The following is a 23,559-nucleotide window of genomic DNA, read 5'->3' as shown; positions in this document are numbered from 1 at the left end:
AAGCTAACTGGTCTGTAGTTCCCAGGGATATATCTTGGTCCTTTTTTATAGATTGGTGCTACATTGCAGGGCTGGACTGGGACAAAAATGTGGCTCTGGACTTCATGCAGACCGGCCCACTTTAATTTTGCAAACACACACAACAGTATATAAACTATACGCAATTGCGCAAAAAAAGTAAAAACATTCCACTATTGGGCATAGCCACACCAGTGCCCATTGATGCAGCCTGATCAGTGCCCATTAGGGATAAGCCGAACACCCCCCTGTTCGGTTCGCATGAGAACATGCGAACAGGAATAAAGTTAGTTTGAACACGCGAACACCGTTAAAGTCTATGGGACACAAACATGAATAATCAAAAGTGCTAATCTTAAAGGCTTATATGCAAGTTATTGTCATAAAAAGTGTTTGGGGACCTGGGTCCTGCCCCAGGGGACATGGATCAATGCAAAAAAAGTTTTAAAAACGGACGTTTTTTCAGGAGCAGTGATTTTAATAATGCTTAAAGTCAAACAATAAAAGTGTAATATCCCTTTAAATTTCATACCTGGGGGGGTGTCTATAGTATGCCTGTAAAGGGGCGCATGTTTCCCATGTTTAGAACAGTCTGACAGTAAAATGAAATTTCAAAGGAAAAAAGTCATTTAAAACTACTCACGGCTATTGCATTGCGGTCCGACAATACACATAAAAGTTCATTGATAAAAACGGCATGGGAATTCCCCACAGGGGAACCCCGAACCAAAATTTTTTAAAAAATTACGTGGGGGTCCCCCTAAATTCCATACCAGGCCCTTCAGGTCTGGTATGGATATTAAGGGGAACCCCGGCCAAAATTTAAAAAAAAATGACATGGGGGTCCCCCTAAATTCCATACCAGACCCTTCAGGTCTGGTATGGATTTTAAGGGGAACACCTCGCCAAAATTAAAAAAAAAAGCGTGGGGTCCCCCCAAAAATCCATACCAGACCCTTATCCGAGCAGGCAACCTGGCAGGCCACAGGAAAAGAGGGGGGGACGAGAGAGCGCCCCCCCTCCTGAACCGTACCAGGCCACATGCCCTCAACATTGGGAGGGTGCTTTGGGGCAGCCCCCCAAAACACCTTGTCCCCATGTTGATGAGGACAAGGGCCTCATCCCCACAACCCTGGTCGGTAGTTGTGGGGGTCTGTGGGCGGGGGGCTTATCGGAATCTGGAAGCCCCCTTTAACAAGGGGACCCCCAGATCCCGGCCCCCCCGTGTGAAATGGTAACCTACCATTTCACTAAAAAACTGTCAAAAATGTTAAAAATGACAAGAGACAGTTTTTGACAATTCCTTTATTTAAATGCTTCTTCTTTCTTCTTTCTTCTATCTTCCTTCATCTTCTTCTTCTTCTTCTGGTTCTTTTGGCTCTTCTGGTTCTTCCTCCGGCGTTCTCGTCCAGCATCTCCTCCGCAGCGTCTTCTATCTTCTTCTCCTCGGGCCGCTCCGCACCCATGGCATGGGGGGAGGCTCCCGCTGTTCTCTTCATCTTCTTCTCTTCTTCATCTTCTTCTTCATCTTCTTCTCTTCTTCTCTTCTTCATTTTCTTCTCCGGGCCGCTCCGCACCCATGCTGGCATGGAGGGTGGCTCCCGCTGTGTGACGCGTCTCCTCTTCTGACGGTTCTTAAATAACGGGGGGCGGGGCCACCCGGTGACCCCGCCCCCCCTCTGACGCACGGTGACTTGACGGGACTTCCCTGTGACGTCACGGGGAATGCCACAGGGAAGTCCCATCATGTCCTGTGCGTCAGAGGGGGGTGAGGTCATCGGGTGGCCCCGCCCCTAGTTATTTAGGAACCGTCAGAAGAGGAGACGCGTCTCACAGCGGGAGCCTCCCACCATGCCAGCATAGGTGTGGAGCGGCCCGGAGAAGAAAATGAAGAAGAGAAGAAGATAAAGAAGATAAGAAGATGAAGAGAAGAGTGGGAGCCTCCCCCCCCATGCCATGGGTGCGGAGCGGCCCCAGGAGAAGAAGATAGAAGACGCCGCGGAGGAGATGCTGGACGAGAACGCCGGACGAAGAACCAGAAGAGCCAGAAGAACCAGAAGAAGAAGAAGAAGATGAAGGAAGATAGAAGAAAGAAGAAGCATTTAAATAAAGGAATTGTCAAAAACTGTCTCTTGTCATTTTTAACATCTTTGACATCTGGTTCTTCTGGCTCTTCTGGTTCTTCCTCCGGCGTTCTCGTCCAGCATCTCCTCCGCGGCGTCTTCTATCTTCTTCTCCTCGGGCCGCTCCGCACCCATGGCATGGGGGGAGGCTCCCGCTGTTCTCTTCATCTTCTTCTCTTCTTCATCTTCTTCTTCATCTTCTTCTCTTCTTCTCTTCTTCATTTTCTTCTCCGGGCCGCTCCGCACCCATGCTGGCATGGAGGGTGGCTCCCGCTGTGTGACGCGTCTCCTCTTCTGACGGTTCTTAAATAACGGGGGGCGGGGCCACCCGGTGACCCCGCCCCCCCTCTGACGCACGGTGACTTGACGGGACTTCCCTGTGACGTCACGGGGAATGCCACAGGGAAGTCCCATCATGTCCTGTGCGTCAGAGGGGGGTGAGGTCATCGGGTGGCCCCGCCCCTAGTTATTTAAGAACCGTCAGAAGAGGAGACGCGTCTCACAGCGGGAGCCTCCCACCATGCCAGCATGGGTGTGGAGCGGCCCGGAGAAGAAAATGAAGAAGAGAAGAAGATAAAGAAGATAAGAAGATGAAGAGAAGAGTGGGAGCCTCCCCCCCCATGCCATGGGTGCGGAGCGGCCCCAGGAGAAGAAGATAGAAGACGCCGCGGAGGAGATGCTGGACGAGAACGCCGGACGAAGAACCAGAAGAGCCAGAAGAACCAGAAGAAGAAGAAGAAGAAGATGAAGGAAGATAGAAGAAAGAAGAAGCATTTAAATAAAGGAATTGTCAAAAACTGTCTCTTGTCATTTTTAACATCTTTGACAGTTTTTTAGTGAAATGGTAGGGTTACCATTTCACATAGGGGGGGGGCCGGGATCTGGGGGTCCCCTTGTTAAAGGGGGCTTCCATATTCCGATAAACCCCCTGCCCGCAGACCCCCACAACCGCTGGCCAGGGTTGTGGGGATGAGGCCCTTGTCCTCATCAACATGGGGACAAGATGTTTTGGGGGGCTACCCCAAAGCATCCTCCGAATGTTGAGGGCATGTGGCCTGGTACGGTTCAGGAGGGGGGCGCTCTCTCGTCCCCTCCTCTTTTCCTGCGGCCTGCCAGGTTGCGTGCTCGGATAAGGGTCTGGTATGGATTTTTGGGGGGACCCCATGCTGTTTTTTTTTTAAATTTTGGAGCGGGGTTCCCTTTAAAATCCATACCAGACCTGAAGGGTCTGGTATGGAATTTAGGGGGACCCCCACGTCATTTTTTTTTTTAAATTTTGGCCGGGGTTCCCCTTAATAGCCATACCAGACCTGAAAGGCCTGGTATGGAATTTAGGGGGACCCCCACGTCATTTTTTTTTTAAATTTTGGTTCGGGGTTCCCCTGTGGGGAATTCCCATGCTGTTTTTATCAATGAACTTCAATGTGTATTGTCGGACCGGCAATGCAATAGCCGCGAGTAGTTTTAAAAGACTTTTTTCCTTTGAAATGTCATTTTTCTGTCAGACTGTTCTAAACACGGGAAACATGCGCCCCTTTACAGGCATACTATAGACACCCCCCAGCTATGAAATTTAAAGGCATATTACACTTTTATTGTTTGACTTTAAGCATTATTAAAATAACTGCTCCTGAAAAAACGGCTGTTTTTAAAACTTTTTTTTGCATTGATCCATGTCCCCTGGGGCAGGTCCCAGGTCCCCAAACACTTTTTATGACAATAACTTGCATATAAGCCTTTAAAATTAGCACGTTTGATTTCTCCCATAGACTTTTAAAGGGTGTTCCGCGGCATTCAAATTTGCCGCAAACACCCCAAATTGTTCGCTGTTCGGCGAACTTGCGAACAGCCAATGTTCGAGTCGAACATGAGTTCGACTCGAACTCGAAGCTCATCCCTAGTGCCCATCAGTGCAGCCACACCAGTGCCCATTAATGCAGCCACACCAGTGGCCAGTAATGCAGCCACACCAGTGCCCAGTAATGCAGCCTGATCAGTGCCCATCAGTGCAGCCACACCAGTCTCCATTAATGCAGCCACACCATTGCCCATTAACGAAGCCTCACCCATGCCCATTAATGCAGCCTGATCAGTGCCCATCAGCACAGCCACATCAGTGCCCATCAGCGCAGCCACATCAGTGCCCATTAATGCAGCCACACCAGTGCCCGTTAATGCAGCCACACCAGTGCCTATCAAAGTTAGTCCCCAGTACCTGGTCTGCACAGCTTCTTCTACCTAGGTCTCGGGTGCAGTGCTTGTCCTGCAGGTGGTTCCTCTGGAGCTGGGAGCCCAGGATCAGCTGTGCAATGCTGGTACATCTGGTCCCCTCCCTTCCTCCTGGACACCACAGAGCTGGGTAACTAGGGCTGGAGGAAACTGGGGGGGGGGGGGGCGAGGTGAGCGGGCGCGGACTCCCAAATCCTGTCCACCAGTCAGCTAATTTCCCGACTCCTGCTGTGTAACTGTTTAGAAAAAAACTCCGGGTCTCGCCTGTGTTCAGTGGGGGCTGAGGGACAGAAAGCGGACTATTTCATCACTTTCGGCTTTAGGCGGATTAATCCGCAGCAGTGCTCCCGGACGGCTCCAGTGTACTGATATAGCACAGGCCGGCCTTCAACTGTGTAGTGCGTTGCTGCGGATTGATCCATCCAAAGCCAAAAGTGATGAAATAGTTTGCTTTATGTCCCCCGGCCCCCACTGAACACAGGGAGCTCTGAAAAGTTTTTTTTTCTAGACAGCTGCACAGCGGAAGATTAGCTTATCGGTGGACAGGGTTTGCAAGTCCCTGGCCACTCTACCTCAGCTGTCATTGAAACCGGCCCACTGAGCCATAGGCCCACTGGGAAACTCCCAGTAGTCCCGATGGCCAGTACATGCCTGTTACATTGGCTTTTCTCCAATCAGCTGGTACCATACCAGTCAGTAGACTGTTTGTAAAAATTAGGAACAACAGTCTGGCAATTACTTGACTGAGTTCCTTAAGGACCCTCGGTGCAAGCCATCTGGTCCCGGTGACTTATTTATGTTAAGTTTTATAAGTCTTTCTAATTTTATCCTCTGTTAACCATGAGGATGCTTCCTGTGATGTGTCATGAGGAAAAACATTGCAGTTTTGGTTACTGAAGCCCCCCATTTCCCTTGTGAAGACTGAGGAGAAGAATACATTCAAAACCTTCCCCATCTCACCATCCTTAGTGACCAGATTCCCTTCATCATTCTTTATGGGGCCAATATGATCTGTCCTCCCTCTTTTACTATTTATGTACTTTCACATAGACACTTTTTTTACTTTCCTCCGCTATGTGCCTTTTGTGTTCTATCTTAGCTGCCCTGATTACATCCTTACATTTCTTATTGTATTCGTTGTACAGTTGGAATGCTGATGATGATCCATCAGCCTTGTATTTTTTGAAGGCCTTCTTCTTTGCTTTTATATTAATTTTTACATTGGTGTTAAGCCACCCAGGGCTTTTATTAGCCCTTTTAAATGTATTACCCTTTGGGATGCACTGGCTAATACCCTTATTTATTATGCTCCTAAAGCACATCAATTTTTCCTCCGTGTTCTTTGTTTCTAGGATTTTATCCCATTTAGTATCTTCTAGCAAGGAGCGTAGTTTATGGAAATTGGCTCCTTTGAAATTCAGTGTCTTTGTATTCCTCTTATGTTTCCTATTTGTGTGACTTATGCTGAAACGAATTGTGATCGCTGTTTTCCTAAGTTGCCCCATATTTCTATATCCACGATCAAGTCTGTATTGTTAGTACTCAGTAGGTCTAGTAACGCATTGTTTCTTGTTGGTGCATTAACCATCTGACCCGTGAAATTTTACTGTAAGACATTTAGGAAATGGCGAGCCTTAGATGAAGGCGCGGTTCCTTCCGCCCAGTCTATGTCTGGATAATTAAAATCCCCCATTATAATGACACTTCCCATCCTTGCCGCCAATCCAAACTGTGATAGGAGGTCCGTCTCCCCCTCCTCCCTCAGGTTTGGGGGCCTATAGCATAATCCCAGTATTACTTTCTCCTTGTTTTCCTCCCGTTGTAACTCTACCCATAAGGATTCCACCTCTTCCCCTGCTCCATTAGTAATGTCATCCCTCACATTCACCTGTATATCATTTTTTGATATACAGGCATACCCCTGCCCCTTTTTTACCATCCCTGTCCCTGCAATATAGGGAATACCCTTGAATGGTTGCCAGCCAATCATGAGAGCTATTGAACCAGGTCTCTGAAATTCTCACGAAATCTAATTCCTCCTCATACAGTAGCAGCTCTATTTCTCCTATCTTGTCAGCCAGACTACTGGCATTAGTGAACCTGCCTCGCAGTTTTGTACAGATGCATACTATATCCTTATTGGGTGTTCTGAGATTGCAACTAGGACTAGTTACTATACTTATCATGGGTTTAGGTGTTTTAGTCAACCTACCACTAATGCCCCCAGTATGACCCACTGAAATACATTCCACACTGGCTCCTTTAACTTTTTGGCCATCTTTACTCCCAGCAGATCTGCACCCTCCTCATTTAGGCGCAGTCCGCCCCTTCTATAGAGTTGGTAACTCAAACGCCTCCTTTCTACACCAGCTTCTCAGCCACTGGTTTACTTCCCTAATCTCCCGCTGCCTTTCTGATGTGGCTCGAGGTACCGGTAGTATTTCTGAAAATACTACCTTGGAGGTCCTATTCCTCAATTTAGCTCCTAAATCCCTAAAATCGTACGCACCATCTTCCTCTGTCTTTGTCATTGGTGCCAACGTGCACCATGACAGCCGGGTCTTCCCCAGCCCTCCCCAGTAACCTGTCCACCAAATCCATGATGTGCCGAACCTGAGTGCCCTGTAGACAACATACAGTTCGGCGCTTCAGGTCCTTGTGACAGATTGCCCTCTCTGTCCTTCTGAGAACTGAGTCCCCTACCACCAAAATCTTCCTTGCCTTCCCCTTGGCTTCCCCCCCACTCTCACTGGAGGAGTTCTTGATTATTGATTGGTTTGCACAAAAGTTATAGCTTCTACAAACTAATGAATATTTTTTTTTATTTATTTACTAGTAATGTCAACGATCAGCAACTTATAGTGGGACTGCAATATTGCGTCAGACAAATCGGACACCTAACTGACACTTTGTTGTGGGCTAACCACAGAAGCACCATATGATCGTAGGCCAAGAGGACAGAATGCCAACACAGTAAGGATCTAATTAGTCAACACTTAGTGTGTAAAAAGGGTGCTTATAACCCACAGAAAACACCTTTTAATTGTACCTATACTGCCACAAGCCCAAATCAGATGGACAGCAGCCAAACAGTACAATCGCTATGTGTCAAGGATACAAAAGTATCTTCACACGGAAATATCTTAGCCTTGTTTGCACGAGGCTCCTTCACAGCTGGCAGAAGAGAGCAACAGGGGAGAGAGGGAAAAGTGAGAATGCACTGCTGGGGAGAGGGGCATTAAAGAAGACCTATTGCTATGCTTTGAATGGGCAAGATACAAGTTTTCTTTTGTTGTAAATGTAAGTAGCTGAGGATCATTCCTTACTCACTTATACAGTTGTTGTAAATATTATTGAATTGACCAACCAATGCTTTGTCTGACCAAATGCATTAATAAACTGCTGTTTACTGACTGGTTAGAGTCGCTTTCCTTTTAAACCAATACATAGTATTTTAGTGTTTAAAGTAAAGTGTAGACTGTGATGTCTGGCAACTAAGCCTTCACGGATCCATATATCAGGCAACCCTCCCAGCAGTGACTCAGTAACCTTGTATTTTTTAAAACACTAAAGCCTAGTACACACTATCATGTTTTTTTTGCTCAACCCAGCGGGCTGAACAAAAAAAAACTGAAAAGGTCTGGTGTTAGTACAGCAATCTTCCCCACTGAACTATTGTGTTTTGACAGGGGGACTGCCCCTCCACCAAAACACACCAGTCAGTGCTCTCAGCCATTGACTGAGATCGCTGATCGGATGCTGATTGGCAGAACTTTTTTGGTCATGTCCCGTTGTCAGAAGCCAGATGTTCGACCGACCTCTGTCTGACCGGTTGCCGCACACATGGGCCGAATGTCGGATGGTTTCTATTGAACCACCCGATACTGCCCATTATTTGGCTCGTGTGAACAGGGGTTAAGCAGGTGCATTGGGAGGGGAGCAAGATGAGCTGAATTGCTAAAAATAGTGACTTGAATGACTTTAGCGCTTCTGCTGTGGATTCATTGCTTCACAGTGTCTGCAGGTACAGAAGTCAGAGAGGGTGAGTTTTAAAGCTTATTTATTGCTCATTAAGAATATTTAAATGTCCATGATCTGGCCTTGTCACAGGTTCAACTCAGGAAAGTGTCTACATGTTCACTTCCAAATAAATATTTTACTGTAGAGTTACCTATTTGCAATGTGCATATACTGTATATGAGTTTAAACACTCAAAGAAGTCTCTATTGTATTACTTCTCTCATGAAGCTGTAAAAAGCTGATCTGATCATGAGCAATAGATAGAATAAATGTAAGATGATTCCACTGGCCACTTGGTTTTTACATATAGTTACTGTACATAATTAGGTTGAAAAAAAGACACAGGTTCAACCAATAGAAAATATCCAGAAGAAGGCAAAGGAAAACCTTATGATAAATTAGTCCAACATGTTGCTATAACCCAAAGGGACTTTTTTTTGTAAACATAACCCAAGACAGCTACTAAAATTATAAAATAAGAGTGAGATGTAGGCACAACAAAATTAAAAATGATCAAAAAGTGGGAAGGCAATTAAAGTGAAAGTTCAGGTAAAACTTTGTTGGCTTTGTATAGAGTTTTTAAAGTCACCAGGATAAAATATGAGGGAAAAATTTTCCAACATATTTTCAAACAGGGACACAGATGACCGGATCTGCATGTATACAGTATACTGAATATATAGTGAATATATATATATATATATATATATATATATATATATATATATATAAAAACTCTGTCTTCTAATATATATATATATATATATATATATATATATATATATATATATATACACACACAGTGGGGACGGAAGTATTCAGACCCCCTTAAATTTTTCACTCTTTGTTATATTGCAGCCATTTGCTAAAATCATTTAAGTTCATTTTTTTCCCTCATTAATGTACACACAGCACCCAATATTGACAGAGAAACACAGAATTGTTGACATTTTTGCAGATTTATAAAGGAAGAAAAACTGAAATATTACATGGTCCTAAGTATTCAGACCCTTTGCTGTGACACTCATATATTATATCAGGTGCTGTTCATTTCTTCTGATCATCCTTGAGATGGTTCTACACCTTCATTTGAGTACAGCTGTGTTTTGATTATACTGATTGGACTTGATTAGGAAAGCCACACACCTGCCTATATAAGAACTTACAGCTCACAGTGCATGTCAGAGCAAATGAGAATCATGAGGTCAAAAGGAACTGCCTGAAGAGCTCAGAGACAGAATTGTGGCAAGGCACAGATCTGGCCAAGGTTACAAAAAAATTTTGCTGCACCTAAGGTTCCTAAGAGCACAGTGGCCTCCATAATCCCTAAATGGAAGACGTTTGGGATGACCAGAACCCTTCCTAGAGCTGGCCGTCCGGCCAAACTGAGCTATCGGGGGAGAAGAGCCTTGGTGAGAGAGGTAAAGAAGAACCCACAGATCACTGTGGCTGAGCTCCAAAGATGCAGTCGGGAGATGGGAGAAAGTTGTAGAAAGTCAACCATCACTGCAGCCCTCTACCAGTCGGGGCTTTATGGCAGAGAGGCCCGACGGAAGCCTCTCCTCAGTACAAGACACATGAAAGCCCGCATGGAGTTTGCTAAAAAACACCTAAAGGACTCCAAGATGGTGAGCACTCTGGAGAAGGTTTTCGTCCAGGATATCCCTGTACTTGGCATTCATTCATCTTTCCCTCGATTGCAACCAATCGTCCTGTCCCTGCAGCTGAAAAACACCCCCACAGCATGATGCTGCCACCACCATGCTTCACTGTTGGGACTGTATTGGACAGGTGATGAGCAGTGCCTGGTTTTCTCCACACATACCACTTAGAATTAAGGCCAAAAAGTTCTATCATGGTCTCATCAGACCAGAGAATCTTATTTCTCACCAGCTTGGAGTCCTTCAGGTGTTCTTTAGCAAACTCCATGCGGGCTTTCATGTGTCTTGCACTGAGGAGAGGCTTCCGTTGGACCACTCTGCCATAAAGCCTCGACTGGTGGAGGGCTGCAGTGATGGCTGACTTTCTACAACTTTCTCCCATCTCCTGACTGCATCTCTAGAGCTCAGTCACAGTGATCTTTGGGTTCTCCTTTACCTCTCTCACCAAGGCTCATCTCCCCCGATAGCTCAGTTTGGCTGGATGGCCAGCTCTAGGAAGGGTTCTGGTCATCCCAAATGTCTTCCATTTAAGGATTATGGAGGCCACTGTGCTCTTAGGAACCTTAAGTGCAGCAGAAATGTTTTGTTAACTTGGCCAGATCTGTGCCTTGCCACAATTCTGTCTCTGAGCTCTTCTGGCAGTTTCTTTGACCTCATGATTCTCATTTGCTCTGACATGCACTGTGAGCTGTAAGGTCTTATATAGGCAGGTGTGTGGCTTTCCTAATCAAGTCCAGTCAGTATAATCAAACACAGCTGGACTCAAATTAAGGTGTAGAACCATCTCAAGGATGATCAGAAGAAATGGACAGCACCTGAGTTAAATATATGAGTGTCACAGCAAAGGGTCTGAATACTTAGGACCATGTGATATTTCAGTTTTTCTTTTTTAATAAATCTGCAAAAATGTCAACAATTCTGTGTTTTTCTATTAATATGGGTGCTGTGTGTACAATAATGAGGAAAAAAATGAACTTAAATAATTTTAGCAAATGGCTGCAATATAACAAAGAGTGAAAAATTTAAGGGGGTCTGAATACTTTCCGTCCCCACTGTAAATACCACAAACAAGATCATCGTGCTACATTACTGCTTTTACAATATTGATTTTGCTTACCCTAAAGTGGTTTTCACGTATTGAGCCCCTGGCCAAAAACATCTTGTTATCAGATTTCAGATGCTCGTAGAAGGTTTCCTCCAGGCGGAAACTGTCCATAAGGTCACAACCAACATAGAGGTTGAAGTTTTCACCTGTGAGCTGAACAGTAATATTTTTCCACTGAGAGTCAGCCAGGTCAACATCCTCCAAGGATATCACGTTTTGAGTTCCTTCTATCCAATAAATTAGGTCCAGAGTATTGGCTCGTCCATTTGACACAAGTTCAAACATTCTGTTGGAAATGCCAGGGCCCTCAATGGAAATAAGCGTTCCTCTGTTTTGTTTGTCTTGTTTTATTGTGGCAGTTAAAATAAAACCTTCATTTAGTTGCATCAGGTGAATAATTCCCCTCATTTTTTCAGATTTAACAGGAGGTATATGATCAAACCGGAGAAATCGGTATGCAGGAGAACTTGGATCATGTCCTCGAAACATTTTGACTCCAATGGTCTTTTTGTTTATATTACTAATTTCAAATAAATCAAAAGTAGTCTCATCTTCCCCATCTTCATCTAAAATTAGAAAGAAGTAGCATATTTAGTTCAATTTTAGTTAGGCTTTATACAATGTACATTTATATCTTTACAGTGGAATTTTAACATCTCCATATGTCAAGTTTTCATTTCATTTTCATTTATTGAAGATTAGGTACCAATAACACACCATAAAAAAAACTTTGGAAATCATGCAATCTTGTTGTTATGATGAAGAACGTAATTAGATAAAAAATAGAGGTTGCAATTCCAATAAAGAATAAAAAATCTTCTATTGTGGGGTTAAAAGTTAAAAAAGGCAAATGATAAAACAATATACAGATCAAGTAATGAAAATAAAGCAACACTCCTGTTGCTTACGTCACATATCCTGGAGGTTTTTGGATGAATGCTAGTTTTTAGCTTGCAGTATTCATATATATATATATATATATATATATATATATATTGACTTTTGGCTCATGCCTAAATTCCCACTGCTGGGTGCAGGGATTAATGCAGTATCAGAATTCCACAAAAAACAGCAACAGTAGAAGAAAGATGAAATCTAATCCCCAAATCTTCTGCTAAAATCACCAACTTTTTTTCATAAATTATACATAGTACATACAGTCACTCCCCCAGCTACCAATGATTGTTTTCCATGTTTTCTCTGGGTAGTGGAACCAGTGTACTTTACATGTGAAAACAGGAACAATTCCAGACATTTGTGGGGGGTATGGGAGGGAGTGCCGTGCAGGGAAAATAAATGGGGGAGGTAAGTCTCTGACCCTGAAGCCCATGCAATAATAAAATCACACATAACATAATGAGAAAAATTATAAAAAATGTTTTTGGGTACAGTGTTGCATGACCACGCAATTATCATTCAAAGTGCAACAGCGCTGAGAAATCAGAAAATGGAAAATACAATGCTACATAAAAAACATTCTGTACACAGACTTTATTCCCTTTCAAGCACATTATTATGTTCAGAGTGCAGTGGTCCGAAGTATGTAACAGTGTCCCTTACATTTCAGCAAGTCATAGTTGTCAACATTTAAAAATAATTAGGAATGACACCTTGAAGGGAATGAAAATAGAAATGAGGACTACTACGTGGGTGCCTGCCACCAATCTTGACAAAACTGACTAAGAAGGAAAATGTGGTGTGTGTATCTGACAGCCCACTGTGCACTTCTGAGCCTGTAACTCCCAGTAAATGTCAGGGTCAGCAGTAACCCACAGAAAGTGTTTGGGCCAGCAATGACAATCCCTTGCAATAACCCTTAGAAAGTGTCAGGGTCAGAAATGATAACCATCAGCAAGTGTCAGGTCAATAGCCCCCAACACAATAACCCACTACAAGTGTTAGGGCAAGCAATAATCCCTGGCATTATAATAAACTCCAAAATAATAGTCAGTACAAAAATAAATCCCATCAGGGAGTGTGGTAGAAAGAAGAGGGCAATAGGGATCTTCTCTCTACCCCCACAAGGTGCGTCCCCCCCCCCCCCTCCCCAGTATATCCCTTGCATCACAGCCTCAGAGCCAAGTAGAAAATGTAGTGACCAAAGTAAAAAAGACAGCAGAAAGGCAGCACATGTTCTAAGCATGGATGCCATAATCTGAAGTGTCTTCATGGGAGGCTATGGTATATGTGGCCCTCCCTCTGTATAAGATAATGTACATGAATAGGGGCTGCCCCTGGAAATTTGATAGGGTGTGGTGCTTTTGGACTATGACTTGAGGAGATTCAACTATATTGTCTGATTAGAATGTAGGGTCTGATACAGGTCGGGAGGGTCCTATTCACTTGCCCTTCCTTCTCCCTCCTCTTAGCTATTTTGGTTCACCTGCTCCTTCTCCATCATCCCCCCTCCCCTTCTGTTTGCCTCTTCCCCTCCCTCTCTCCCCAATTTACAACATTGTGTTTCTAGATGTGTGAGGGCTTTCCTTCCCTGGAAGGTGATCTTATCTGGTTAACTGTTTATGGTAGACTATGTATATTCTGCCTCTGTTTGGCTATTCCCTAATGGGTTTGATTGTTGGACATGACTGTATCCAATGTGTACATCTTTTTGTCTAGTGCTGTGCTAGACTAAATTTTTTGTGTTTTGTTTATACTGTAATATTGCAGATTGTAATAAAGCACCCCTGTTTTGTAAAATAAAAAAGAATAGAGGGACTTTTTTTACCCAGGCTTCAGACCAACTTCCACACTGAAACAGTCAGCAGACTGCATCCCACCCACACTACAAGATCTTCCTTTCTTCCACTATACTTTGTACAGTGCTCCAAAGGTCTGATAGGGATAGTCATGGACCCTAACAGCTTGCCTGCAGGTGCCTCGGCTGGAGCTGTAGTCTAAGTGTCAGAAGCCATATGATTACTTTGTTGACTGCAGATAAGTAGCTCTGAGCCCTCTTTCAGCAAGGTGAAAATCAGAGTTTGCAATATGGTAATATATGTGCTGGCACTTGTTACTGATGGGGGAGCTATGGGGGTGCTTGGAAATGTTTGGTGGTGCTATAGCATACCCAAGCACTTCCATGGCACTGCCACTGTGTGAAACTATTGTTGTTGGCGGGGGAACTGTTAATTTCTTGTAACTGAATGATAACAGTGGATTACAGCTATAGTTGGCTATCCCACTATGGAAATACTGAATGAAAACTTTGCTATATTGACTTAGATTGAGATGCCTCTATTAAAGCAAACATATTGTCAAACAAAAGTTACTATCAAACATATACTTATAATATTAGTCTATAAATAATAACCTCTTGTTATTTGCGCCTCCAAACACCAGTCCAATGCTGTGTTATCTTCCTCCATAGTCTTCTGGGAGACTAATGCCCTGTACACACGGTTGGATTTTCCGATGGAAAATGTGTGATAGGACCTTGTTGTCGGAAATTCTGATCGTGTGTAGGCTCCATCACACATTTTCCATCGGATTTTCCGACACACAAAGTTTGAGAGCAGGATATAAAATTTTCTGACAACAAAATCTGTTGTCGGAAATTCCGATCGTGTGTACACAAATCCGACGGACAAAGTGCCACGCATGCTCAGAATAAATAAAGAGATGAAAGCTATTGGCCACTGCCCCGTTTATAGTCCCGACGTACGTGTTTTACGTCACGGCGTTTAGAACGATCAGATTTTCCAACAACTTTGTGTGACCGTGTGTATGCAAGACAAGTTTGAGCCAACATCCGTCGGAAAAAATCCTAGGATTTCGTTGTCGGAATGTCCGAACAAAGTCCGACCGTGTGTACGGGGCATTACAGTTCTGGGATTGTACGAGGGTTCTTCAAAAATTTTCTGTACTTTTTTTAACCTCCCTGGCGGTTTTCCCGAGTGTGGCTCGGGGTTAAAATTCAGGACCATTAGCGGTAACCCCGAGCCACACTCGGGATTATATCGCAGGATCCTGGTGTGGCTTTACTTACCTTGTCCCCGGGATCCTGCGATGTCCCCCGCACTGTCTGTGGGCTCCGTCCTCCTCCGAAGCCTCTCCGTGCCAGGCTCCGTTCCCTGCGAGTGGCGCGACGCACGGGGGCGGAGCCTGGCGGCAAATTAAAAAAAGTGTAAAATCATAACACATACAGTACTGTAATCTTACAGATTACAGTACTGTATGAAATGATTTCACATCCCTTTTGTCCCCAGTGCTTTGGCCCATGCCCTGCATGCAGTTTTATGTTATATATACTGTTCTTTCTGCCTGGAAACTGGAGATTGTCCATAGCAACCAAAAAGTGTCCCTTCACGTCAAAAGTGGCTTTAGACCAGCTAGAAAACAGCGGTAGTAAATTAGAACACTTTCAGAATTGAGCGATAGTGAATCGTGGGGAAATTTATTTTATTATTAATTTTTTTTTTTTTTTTTAATTATTTATTTTTATTTATTATATTATAATTTATGTTTTTGTGTTTCAAACTTTATCATACCCGGGATATCTACTAGACTCTTGTTTGGACAGATTTAAGTGTGTTATTGTTAAGAATTACAGACCTACAATATAAAACGCCAAATTTCCATGCAAAATAATTGTACCGCTTTCAGCACCTAAAATCTGAAATAATCATACCGCCAGGGAGGTTAAAACTCTGTTAAATATAGGAAAGTATGCAAACTTTTTAAAGACCCCTTGTAGATCTCCTAGGATCATTGCAGTTGTCACTGATTTCTCCTACTGAACTTCATGTCACTACTGTTTCTTGTAGTGACGTGGAGGTCGGAAGGAGGGACTCAAAAAGTGTGTGTTTCCCATTAGACTTCAGGCAGGCAGTGTGATAGTTAGATATTTTCAGTCTTCTTTTACAGGTATATCTTTACTTGGTAACTTTTCTTTGCCCAGTATGTGTGCGCTGCATGAAAGTGTGCCCTTGGCTTTCATTTGTGACATTATTAAAGAATAAATCTGCATTGACTCCTGTGGTGGATGAGTGTTTTTATGTAATTATAATGTTGCTATAAACTGTGATTATGTTTAGGGCTCATGTAAATGAGTGTTTTTTTTTTTCAAACGCTGCATTTGCTAATGGAATGCAAATGTGGCAATTGACAAAGAAAGGCTGCATTTAGACCTACTTTGCCTGCTCTTCAAATGCACCTTGGTAAAAACTGTATCCAAAGAAATTCAGCACAATGGAAAACAGAGCAAGTCAAAGGCAGCTTTTGAACTTCCATTTGTACTGCTTATAGTGTATTTCCATATTTTTGGATGTTTCCAAGCAGAAGGTGTCATGGCTGAGTGCAAGAATTTTTCAACTAGTTCAGCGTAAACTGTCCTAATAGAAAGGCTGGAGACTGGTTGAATCCAGCGCTTAACATACAACGGTGAAGCCAAGCTATTACACCCTGAACCCTTTGTACAGACAGAGTTAATTATGGGAAATACAGAATCCCAGCCTCCTTATAAACAAAATTAACTAAGCAGTATTTTTTTTGCTGGAGATTCCAGAAAAAAGATCTAGAAAAAAAGGTAACCTGCAATTTTTTTTCAAGTTATACTATTTGAATGGGAACATGTAACAAATATAATGCAGGTGCTATTCCAGTTTGGCTGCAAAAGTGGAAATACACTTAAATTTGCGATTTTGATGACCTGCATTTGACATGTGTTTGGAATGCATGCCAATTGCAGAAAAACAATGTTGGACGACATGAGCCCTTTTAACAGGAGTAGTGGAAATCGTCAACGATATATGTTAACCCCTTCATGACTGCACTATAGCCGAATGACAGATACAGCGTGGCCACACTTTGCCGAGAGGCCGTCATATGACGTCCTCCCATGCTCATGCTGCTTGCGTGCCCCCTGCAGCACGCATCGGCATTGATCTGTGATTGCTGAGTCCTTCAGACACAGCTGATCTCAGATCAGGGTAAAGAGCCATTCATGGACCCTTTTTACCACATGTCCAATCACAGCTGATCAAGGATGTAAGCAGGATTTGCCAGTTATTGGTAATCCTCCCCTCACGCTGACAGTGTCCTGATTATCAGTGCCATCCCAACAGTGCCCACCAGTGCTGCCAATCAGTGCCCAACAGTGGCCACCAGTTCTGCCAATCTGTGCCCAACACTGTTGCCAATCAGTGCCCACCTGTGCTGCCAATCAGTACCGACCAGTGCTGCCAATCAGTGCCCATCAGTGATGCCTGTCAGTGCTAATCAGTGACACCTATCAGTGATGCCTATCAGTGCTGCCTATCAATGGCACCTATCAGTGCCCATCAGTACCACCTATTAGTGCCCATCATTGCTGCTTATCAGTGCCCATGATTGTTGCATATCAGTGCAGCCTCATCAGTGTCTGCTCATCAGTGCCCATCAGTGTCGCCTCATCAGTGTCTGCTCATCAGTGCCCATCAGTGTCGCCTCATTAGTGGCCATCAGTGCGCCTCATCAGTACCCATCAGTGCAGCCTAATCAGCGCCCATCAGTGAAGCAGAAAAATTACTTATTTACAAAAGCAAACATTTTTTTTGGTCTTTTTTAGTTTGTTTAGCAAAAAATAAAAAACCCAGTGGTGATTAATTACCACCAAAAGAAAGCTCTATCTGTCTCAAAAAAAGTATAAAAAATATTTTTGGATACAGTGTTGCATGTCTGCGCAATTATCATTCAAAGTGCGACAGCGCTGAAAGCTGAAAATTGGCCTGGGCAGGAAGGGGGTAAAATTGACCTGTAGGCAAGTAGTTAATATATATATGTAGTAGCATAATATTCTTACCTTGAGCATTTAGGAAAGCCCAAAAACAAAGAAAGATAAGAAGGCGCTTCAAATTTGTCTGTAACATAACCCCTACAAAAGAAAAGGTACAGATTTAGAATACAAATAACACAACTGCATAAACTTTACTTATTTTTAAAATTGCTTTTTCATGAAGTATTTTAATTAATTCATATAATATAATATATATATATATATATATATATATATATATATATATATATATATATACACACACACATCTTTACACCTTATACAGATGTAAACCTACTGTCATCAATTTAAAAGCATTAGCATTAGCATTAGCAGAGTTAATATATATAAGGCTTTACATGCCTCCTGCATTCTTATATTTAAATAGTCGCCCCCTCACCTGCTAGGAGCCCCGCAATCTTCCTAATTCTGTGGGCGTTTTAATTCTCGGCGCTCAGTGGGCGGAGGCGTGACGTCAGAGGACACCTCCACCCACCACTACACTCCCACGGCCAGCCAGGATGCGCCTCGCGCCTTGTGAGACTCGCGTGCATGTGCAGGAGTGACAGAGCGCGTTCTGTGATGAAAGCAGAGCGTGCTCACGTTACTCATGCGCATGTGCAGACCAGGAAGCACGAGAAGGAGAGGCAGAGAGGCAGAGAGGCAGAACCATTGGAAATTGTTGTACATCCAATCCTGGCAGAGCAGCAGAAGAAAGGAGTGGGAGGGAATTAAAAAATAATGCATGTCTCTTAGGCTAGTGCACGAGATATGTAAATCACCTGTCACTCACAGCAAGGGGGAGGATTTGACAAAGTTTTTCTCTGTTTGTCAAGATTTATCTCACTGAACAATAAAAGAGAATTGCTCAGAGCTGGATTAACTCTTTGTGGCAAGACTGGGCTCAAATGATAGGAAATCTTATACTCTACATTATGACATCAAAAAAAAAATTTCGGGCTTACATCTACTTTAAGTCTTGACTAGAGCACCAGGTTTATGTAAATATTCAATAAATAGTTTGTACTTTAATCTATATTTAACTTTACAGTGGAAGTTGGAGATCTTTATCGAGTAGGGAACTGTAATCACAAAATAAACCTCACTGTTTTATCATACTAACTCCCAGCATTAACTGTGTAGGGAAGTGTTCTTTTGTACAGTATTAGCCTAGGGAACGGTAAACAGCAAAGGGTAGCGACAGGATAGGCTTCTGACAGCCATTTAGATTAGGTAGCGGTCCGGTAGCATTGATAGCCTATAGTAAGGTTAGGGACCAAGAGATAGGCTAGATAGGCCTGATTTGCCTTGCAGGTGGCATGTTCCAGACTTCTTCTCCATCGATGTGCTCGTCTGCACAAGCGTCCCCAGGAAGCCACCGCTCCACAGTTACGCCTTGCAAGTCAACTTATCAGGGGCCCCTGCAACTGAACTGTGCCACAGTGCCTAATTGGAGGTATTGGTGTTAAAGGCTTTAAGTTATATATATGGATATATATAGATACATATATACACTGTTCTTCTACGACATATGTACATTCTTCCTGTTATTGCTTTGGGTGTATGTAATGCCATCACTTTATCATATATAAAGTTACACTAGTCACCTGCTGGTATGTCTGCATATCTTTACTCATAGAAATCAATGCTGGGTGTATTAGTACTACTGCTGTCAGTTATTTTGGGTGAGTTACTAGTTATTGTCCTAGAAAGGGATCATCTCTACATATGCTGGAGCCCTGTTCTAGGTGGAGGCACTGCCAATTATATATTCATAGTCCACTCTTCATTATACTGCGGCAGGTTGCCACAGCTGCACAAAATGTCGTAGGTGTACGTCGGACGCTTTAAGAGCTATAGGGGGCATGTGCGTGCAGTGCCGCAGCCAATCCGTGAGGCCCGTGGCAACCTGCAAACGCTCCTCAAAGAGCCAGAACGGGATCTGTCAATGTAAACAGACAGATCTTCATACTGTCAGGAAAGTAGAGAGAGATCTGCTGTTCCTAGTAATCAGGAACAGCGATCTCTCTCTACTCCCAGTCAGTCCCTTCCCCCCACAATTAGAAACACATCCCTAGAACACACTTAACCCCTTCATCGCCCCCTAGCGTTAACCCCTGCCCTGCCAGTGTCATTTATACAGTAATCAGTGTCTATTTATAGCACTGATCGCTGCATAAATGTCAATGGTCCTAAAAAAGTGTCAAAAGTGTCCGATCTGTCCTCCGCAATGTTGCAGTCTCTTTAAAAATTGCTGATCAACACCATTACTAGTAAAAAAAAATTAATAATAAAAATGGCATTAATATATCCCCTATTTTGTATACACTAAATTTTTTGCGCAAACCAATTAATATGCGCTTATTATGATTTTTTTTACCAAGAATATGTAGAAGAATACATATTGGCCTAAACTGATGAAGACTTTTTTTTTTTTATATTTATTATAGCAAAATGTAAAAAAAATTTTTTTTTTTTTCAAAATTGTCACTCTTATTTTGTTTATAGCGAAAAAAATTAAAACCACAGATGTGATCAAATATCACCAAAAGAAAGCTCTATTTGTGGGAAAAAAAGGACATAAATTTTGTTTGTGTACAACATCGCATGACCGCGCAGTCGTCAGTTAAAGCGGCCCAGTGCCTTATCGCAAAAAATGGCCTGGTCATTAAGGGGGTAAATCCTTCCGGGGCTGAAGTGGTTAATAACAAATTTATAATGAGCATACAGACACAATGCACCAATCTCTCTGGGAATATGAATTCTTAGCTTAGAATACAGAAATTACTTTTTATTTTTATAACTTAATATCCCTAGCCAGCAGTGCATACAGTATTGGGCAGTATTGTTTTATCCTGTTGGTGGGAGAACACTGAAATTCTATAAACGTGTGTTAGGTCGTCGCTCCCTACTAGCTATGACACTCACCACTGACATACTTCAGTGTGGGTTGGTGCCACCCTTAGGTGATAAGCCATACTGTGCTCCAGGGCTCCACACACTTACTCCACCAGCTTGTTTTTGTCTCATCACATTGCACCATATAATTTTCTGCAAGACAAGCTTCCATACTTTGGATTGCAATGCCTTGCCGATCATGATGTCCAATCTTAAACCCCAGAGGTGCTCTGTAACAAAGCAGGCTCCAACATGGGACCCTGCCTCTAAGTAGGGAACATGAACTATACTGTCCCCTCACTACCAGAGGCCCTGTCACCAACCACTGTCACTGCTTCTTCTGTCAGCTGTCTGCTCCTCTTTCTTGTACACTTGTCACACCATTAAGAGTTAACTTGCTACATGCTCTGAACTGAATGTTTATGTGCTTTTTCTTTTTTTTTTTGCACAAAACTTCAAGTCCTATCTGTCCACAGTTAAACCAACAGATTGCGTTAAGGATTCAAAGTATCAAACAGTTGCCCTCAAAGGCAAAGTAAAGTAAAACAATACACCTGCTGCTGGAACAGTACCACCAGCTCAGCTGCTTACAAGCTGGCAAATGACTTCGATAAGAAATCAGCTGCAACTACAGTCAGCTTTACTTAGACTTAGTGCGACAAAGCAAAACATTACAAGAGGACAGCAAGACAACATGTGCTCTACAGGAGAGAGATGAGGTCATGAATGATACACTGACTCAGAAGAACATGGCTGCCAAATCATGCAGCTTCTAAAATAGAAGCTCCTAGATCTTGCCACCTGCAAACTGCAAATGTTGATTTAAACAGAAGAAACAGAGAACAGCTGATAAAAACACACACGTTGCTGCAGATGAAGTAGATGAGAACTATGGACAAAGTGAAGACCGTCCAATGAATACACCAAATTCATAAATGGCAGTACCTCAAACAAGAAACAATTTTATAAACTTCAATGCAGTAGTCCCAGCAACATGTAAAAAATATCTGGTGAGTAATAAAGCCACCTCAAAATTTTGATTCATAGTCTTATAGAAACATTAATTTTTTTAACATTTAGTATACATATCTACTTCACTTGCAACATTTTGAGATAATTTTCTTGTTTACATTGAAAGTACCTGGTGGTATTTAATGTCACCTTATTTATTTTTTATAGGTCTGGTTTTTGGTACTTTGTATCATCTAACACAGCCACATACTCTTGTGCCACCCCTTTGGTTTTCCCATTGGGTATCTTGGTACCCCTCCACTACTCCTGTGTCAGACACTGAGCAGTGGTTGCCATTTGTAGGTGCTATGTTTGATCAAGTTCCAAGCTGGTTTGTAAGTCTCTCTTTTTAGAACATCAGTATGCAGGGTGTTGGCACCCACTGTATTTTTAGGGAGTGCTTTAATATAATTTATGTTGTTGTTACTTAGTATAGTCTTCTGTTGTTGGAGACATCTATTCCTGAAGAAGTGAAATTATTCACGAAATGCATCAAGTTACAAGATGCATCCCTGTTTTACAGTGAGGGAAAAAAGTATTTGATCTTCTGCTGATTTTGTATGTTTGCCCACTGACAAAGAACTGATTAGTCTCTAATTTTAATGGTAGGTTTATTTTAACAGTGAGAGACAGAATAACAACAAAAATATCCAGAAAAACGCATTTCAAAACAGTTATAAATTCATTTGCATTTTAATTTGTGAAATAAGTATTTGACCCCTTCGCAAAACATGACTTAGTACTTGGTGGCAAAACCCTTGTTGGCAATCACAGAGGTCAGACGTTTCTTGTAGTTGGCCACCAGGTTTGCACACATCTCAAGTGGGATTTTGTCCCACTCCTCTTTGCAGATCCTCTCCAAGTCATTAAAATTTTGAGGCTGACGTTTGGTAACTCGAACCTTCAACTCCTTCCACATATTTTCTATAGGATTAAGGTCTGGAGACCGGCTAGGCCACTCCAATATCTTAATGTGCTTCTTCTTGTGCCACTCCTTTGTTGCCTTGGCTGTGTGTTTTGGGACATTGTCATGCTGGAATACCCATCCACAACCCATTTTCAATGCCCTGGCTGAAGGAAGTTTTCACCCAAGATTTCACGGTACATGGCCCCGTCCATCATCCCTTTGATGCGGTGAAGTTGTCCTGTCCCCTTAGCAGAAAAACGCACCCAAAGCACAATGTTTCCACCTCCACGTTTGAAGGTGGGGATGGTGTTCTTGGGGTCATAGACAGAATTCGTAGTCCTCCAAACATGGCGAGTTGAGTTGATGCCAAAGAGCTCGATTTTAGTCTCATCTGACCACAACACTTTCACCCAGTTCTCCTCTGAATGAGCAAACTTCAGAAGGGCCTGTACCTGTGCTTTCTTGAGCAGGGCTACCTTGCGGGCACTGCAGGATTTCAGTCCTTCACGGCGTTGTGTGTTACCATTGTTTTCTTGGTTACTGTGGTCCCCGCTGCTTTGAGATCCTTGACAAGACTCTCCCACATAGTTCTGGGCTGATTCCTCACCGTTCTCATGATCATTGAAACTCCATGAGGTGAGATCCTGCATGGAGTCCCAGACCGAGGGAGATTGACAGTTATTTTGTGTTTATTCCATTTGCGAATAATGGCACCAACTGTTGCTACCCTCTATTGGGGATGGTCTTGTAGCCAATTCCAGCTTTGTATAGGTTTACAATCTTGTCCTTGACATCCTTGAACAGCTCTTTGGTCTTGGCCATGCTGGAGAGATAGG

General features: G+C 43.0%; 1 protein-coding gene across 1 annotated transcript in view; it reads right to left on the bottom strand.

Moving 5' to 3' along the window:
* Nucleotides 1-23,559, bottom strand: part of THBS2 (thrombospondin 2) — a 181,694-nt gene that overhangs the window by 118,443 nt on the left and 39,692 nt on the right. The window contains exons 2-3 of the mRNA XM_073627865.1: nucleotides 17,935-18,006; nucleotides 11,169-11,722 (exon numbers count right to left, since the gene is read on the bottom strand). Coding sequence (XP_073483966.1) covers nucleotides 11,169-11,722; nucleotides 17,935-18,006 — 626 coding nt within the window. The remainder of the gene's footprint in view (nucleotides 1-11,168; nucleotides 11,723-17,934; nucleotides 18,007-23,559) is intronic.

The sequence above is a fragment of the Aquarana catesbeiana genome, linkage group LG04, assembly GCF_042186555.1.
Source record: "Aquarana catesbeiana isolate 2022-GZ linkage group LG04, ASM4218655v1, whole genome shotgun sequence".
In the NCBI taxonomy this organism is placed as follows: Eukaryota; Metazoa; Chordata; class Amphibia; order Anura; family Ranidae; genus Aquarana; species Aquarana catesbeiana.
Note: the sequence above shows the minus strand (reverse complement) of the source record. Positions and strands in the feature narration are given on the sequence as shown.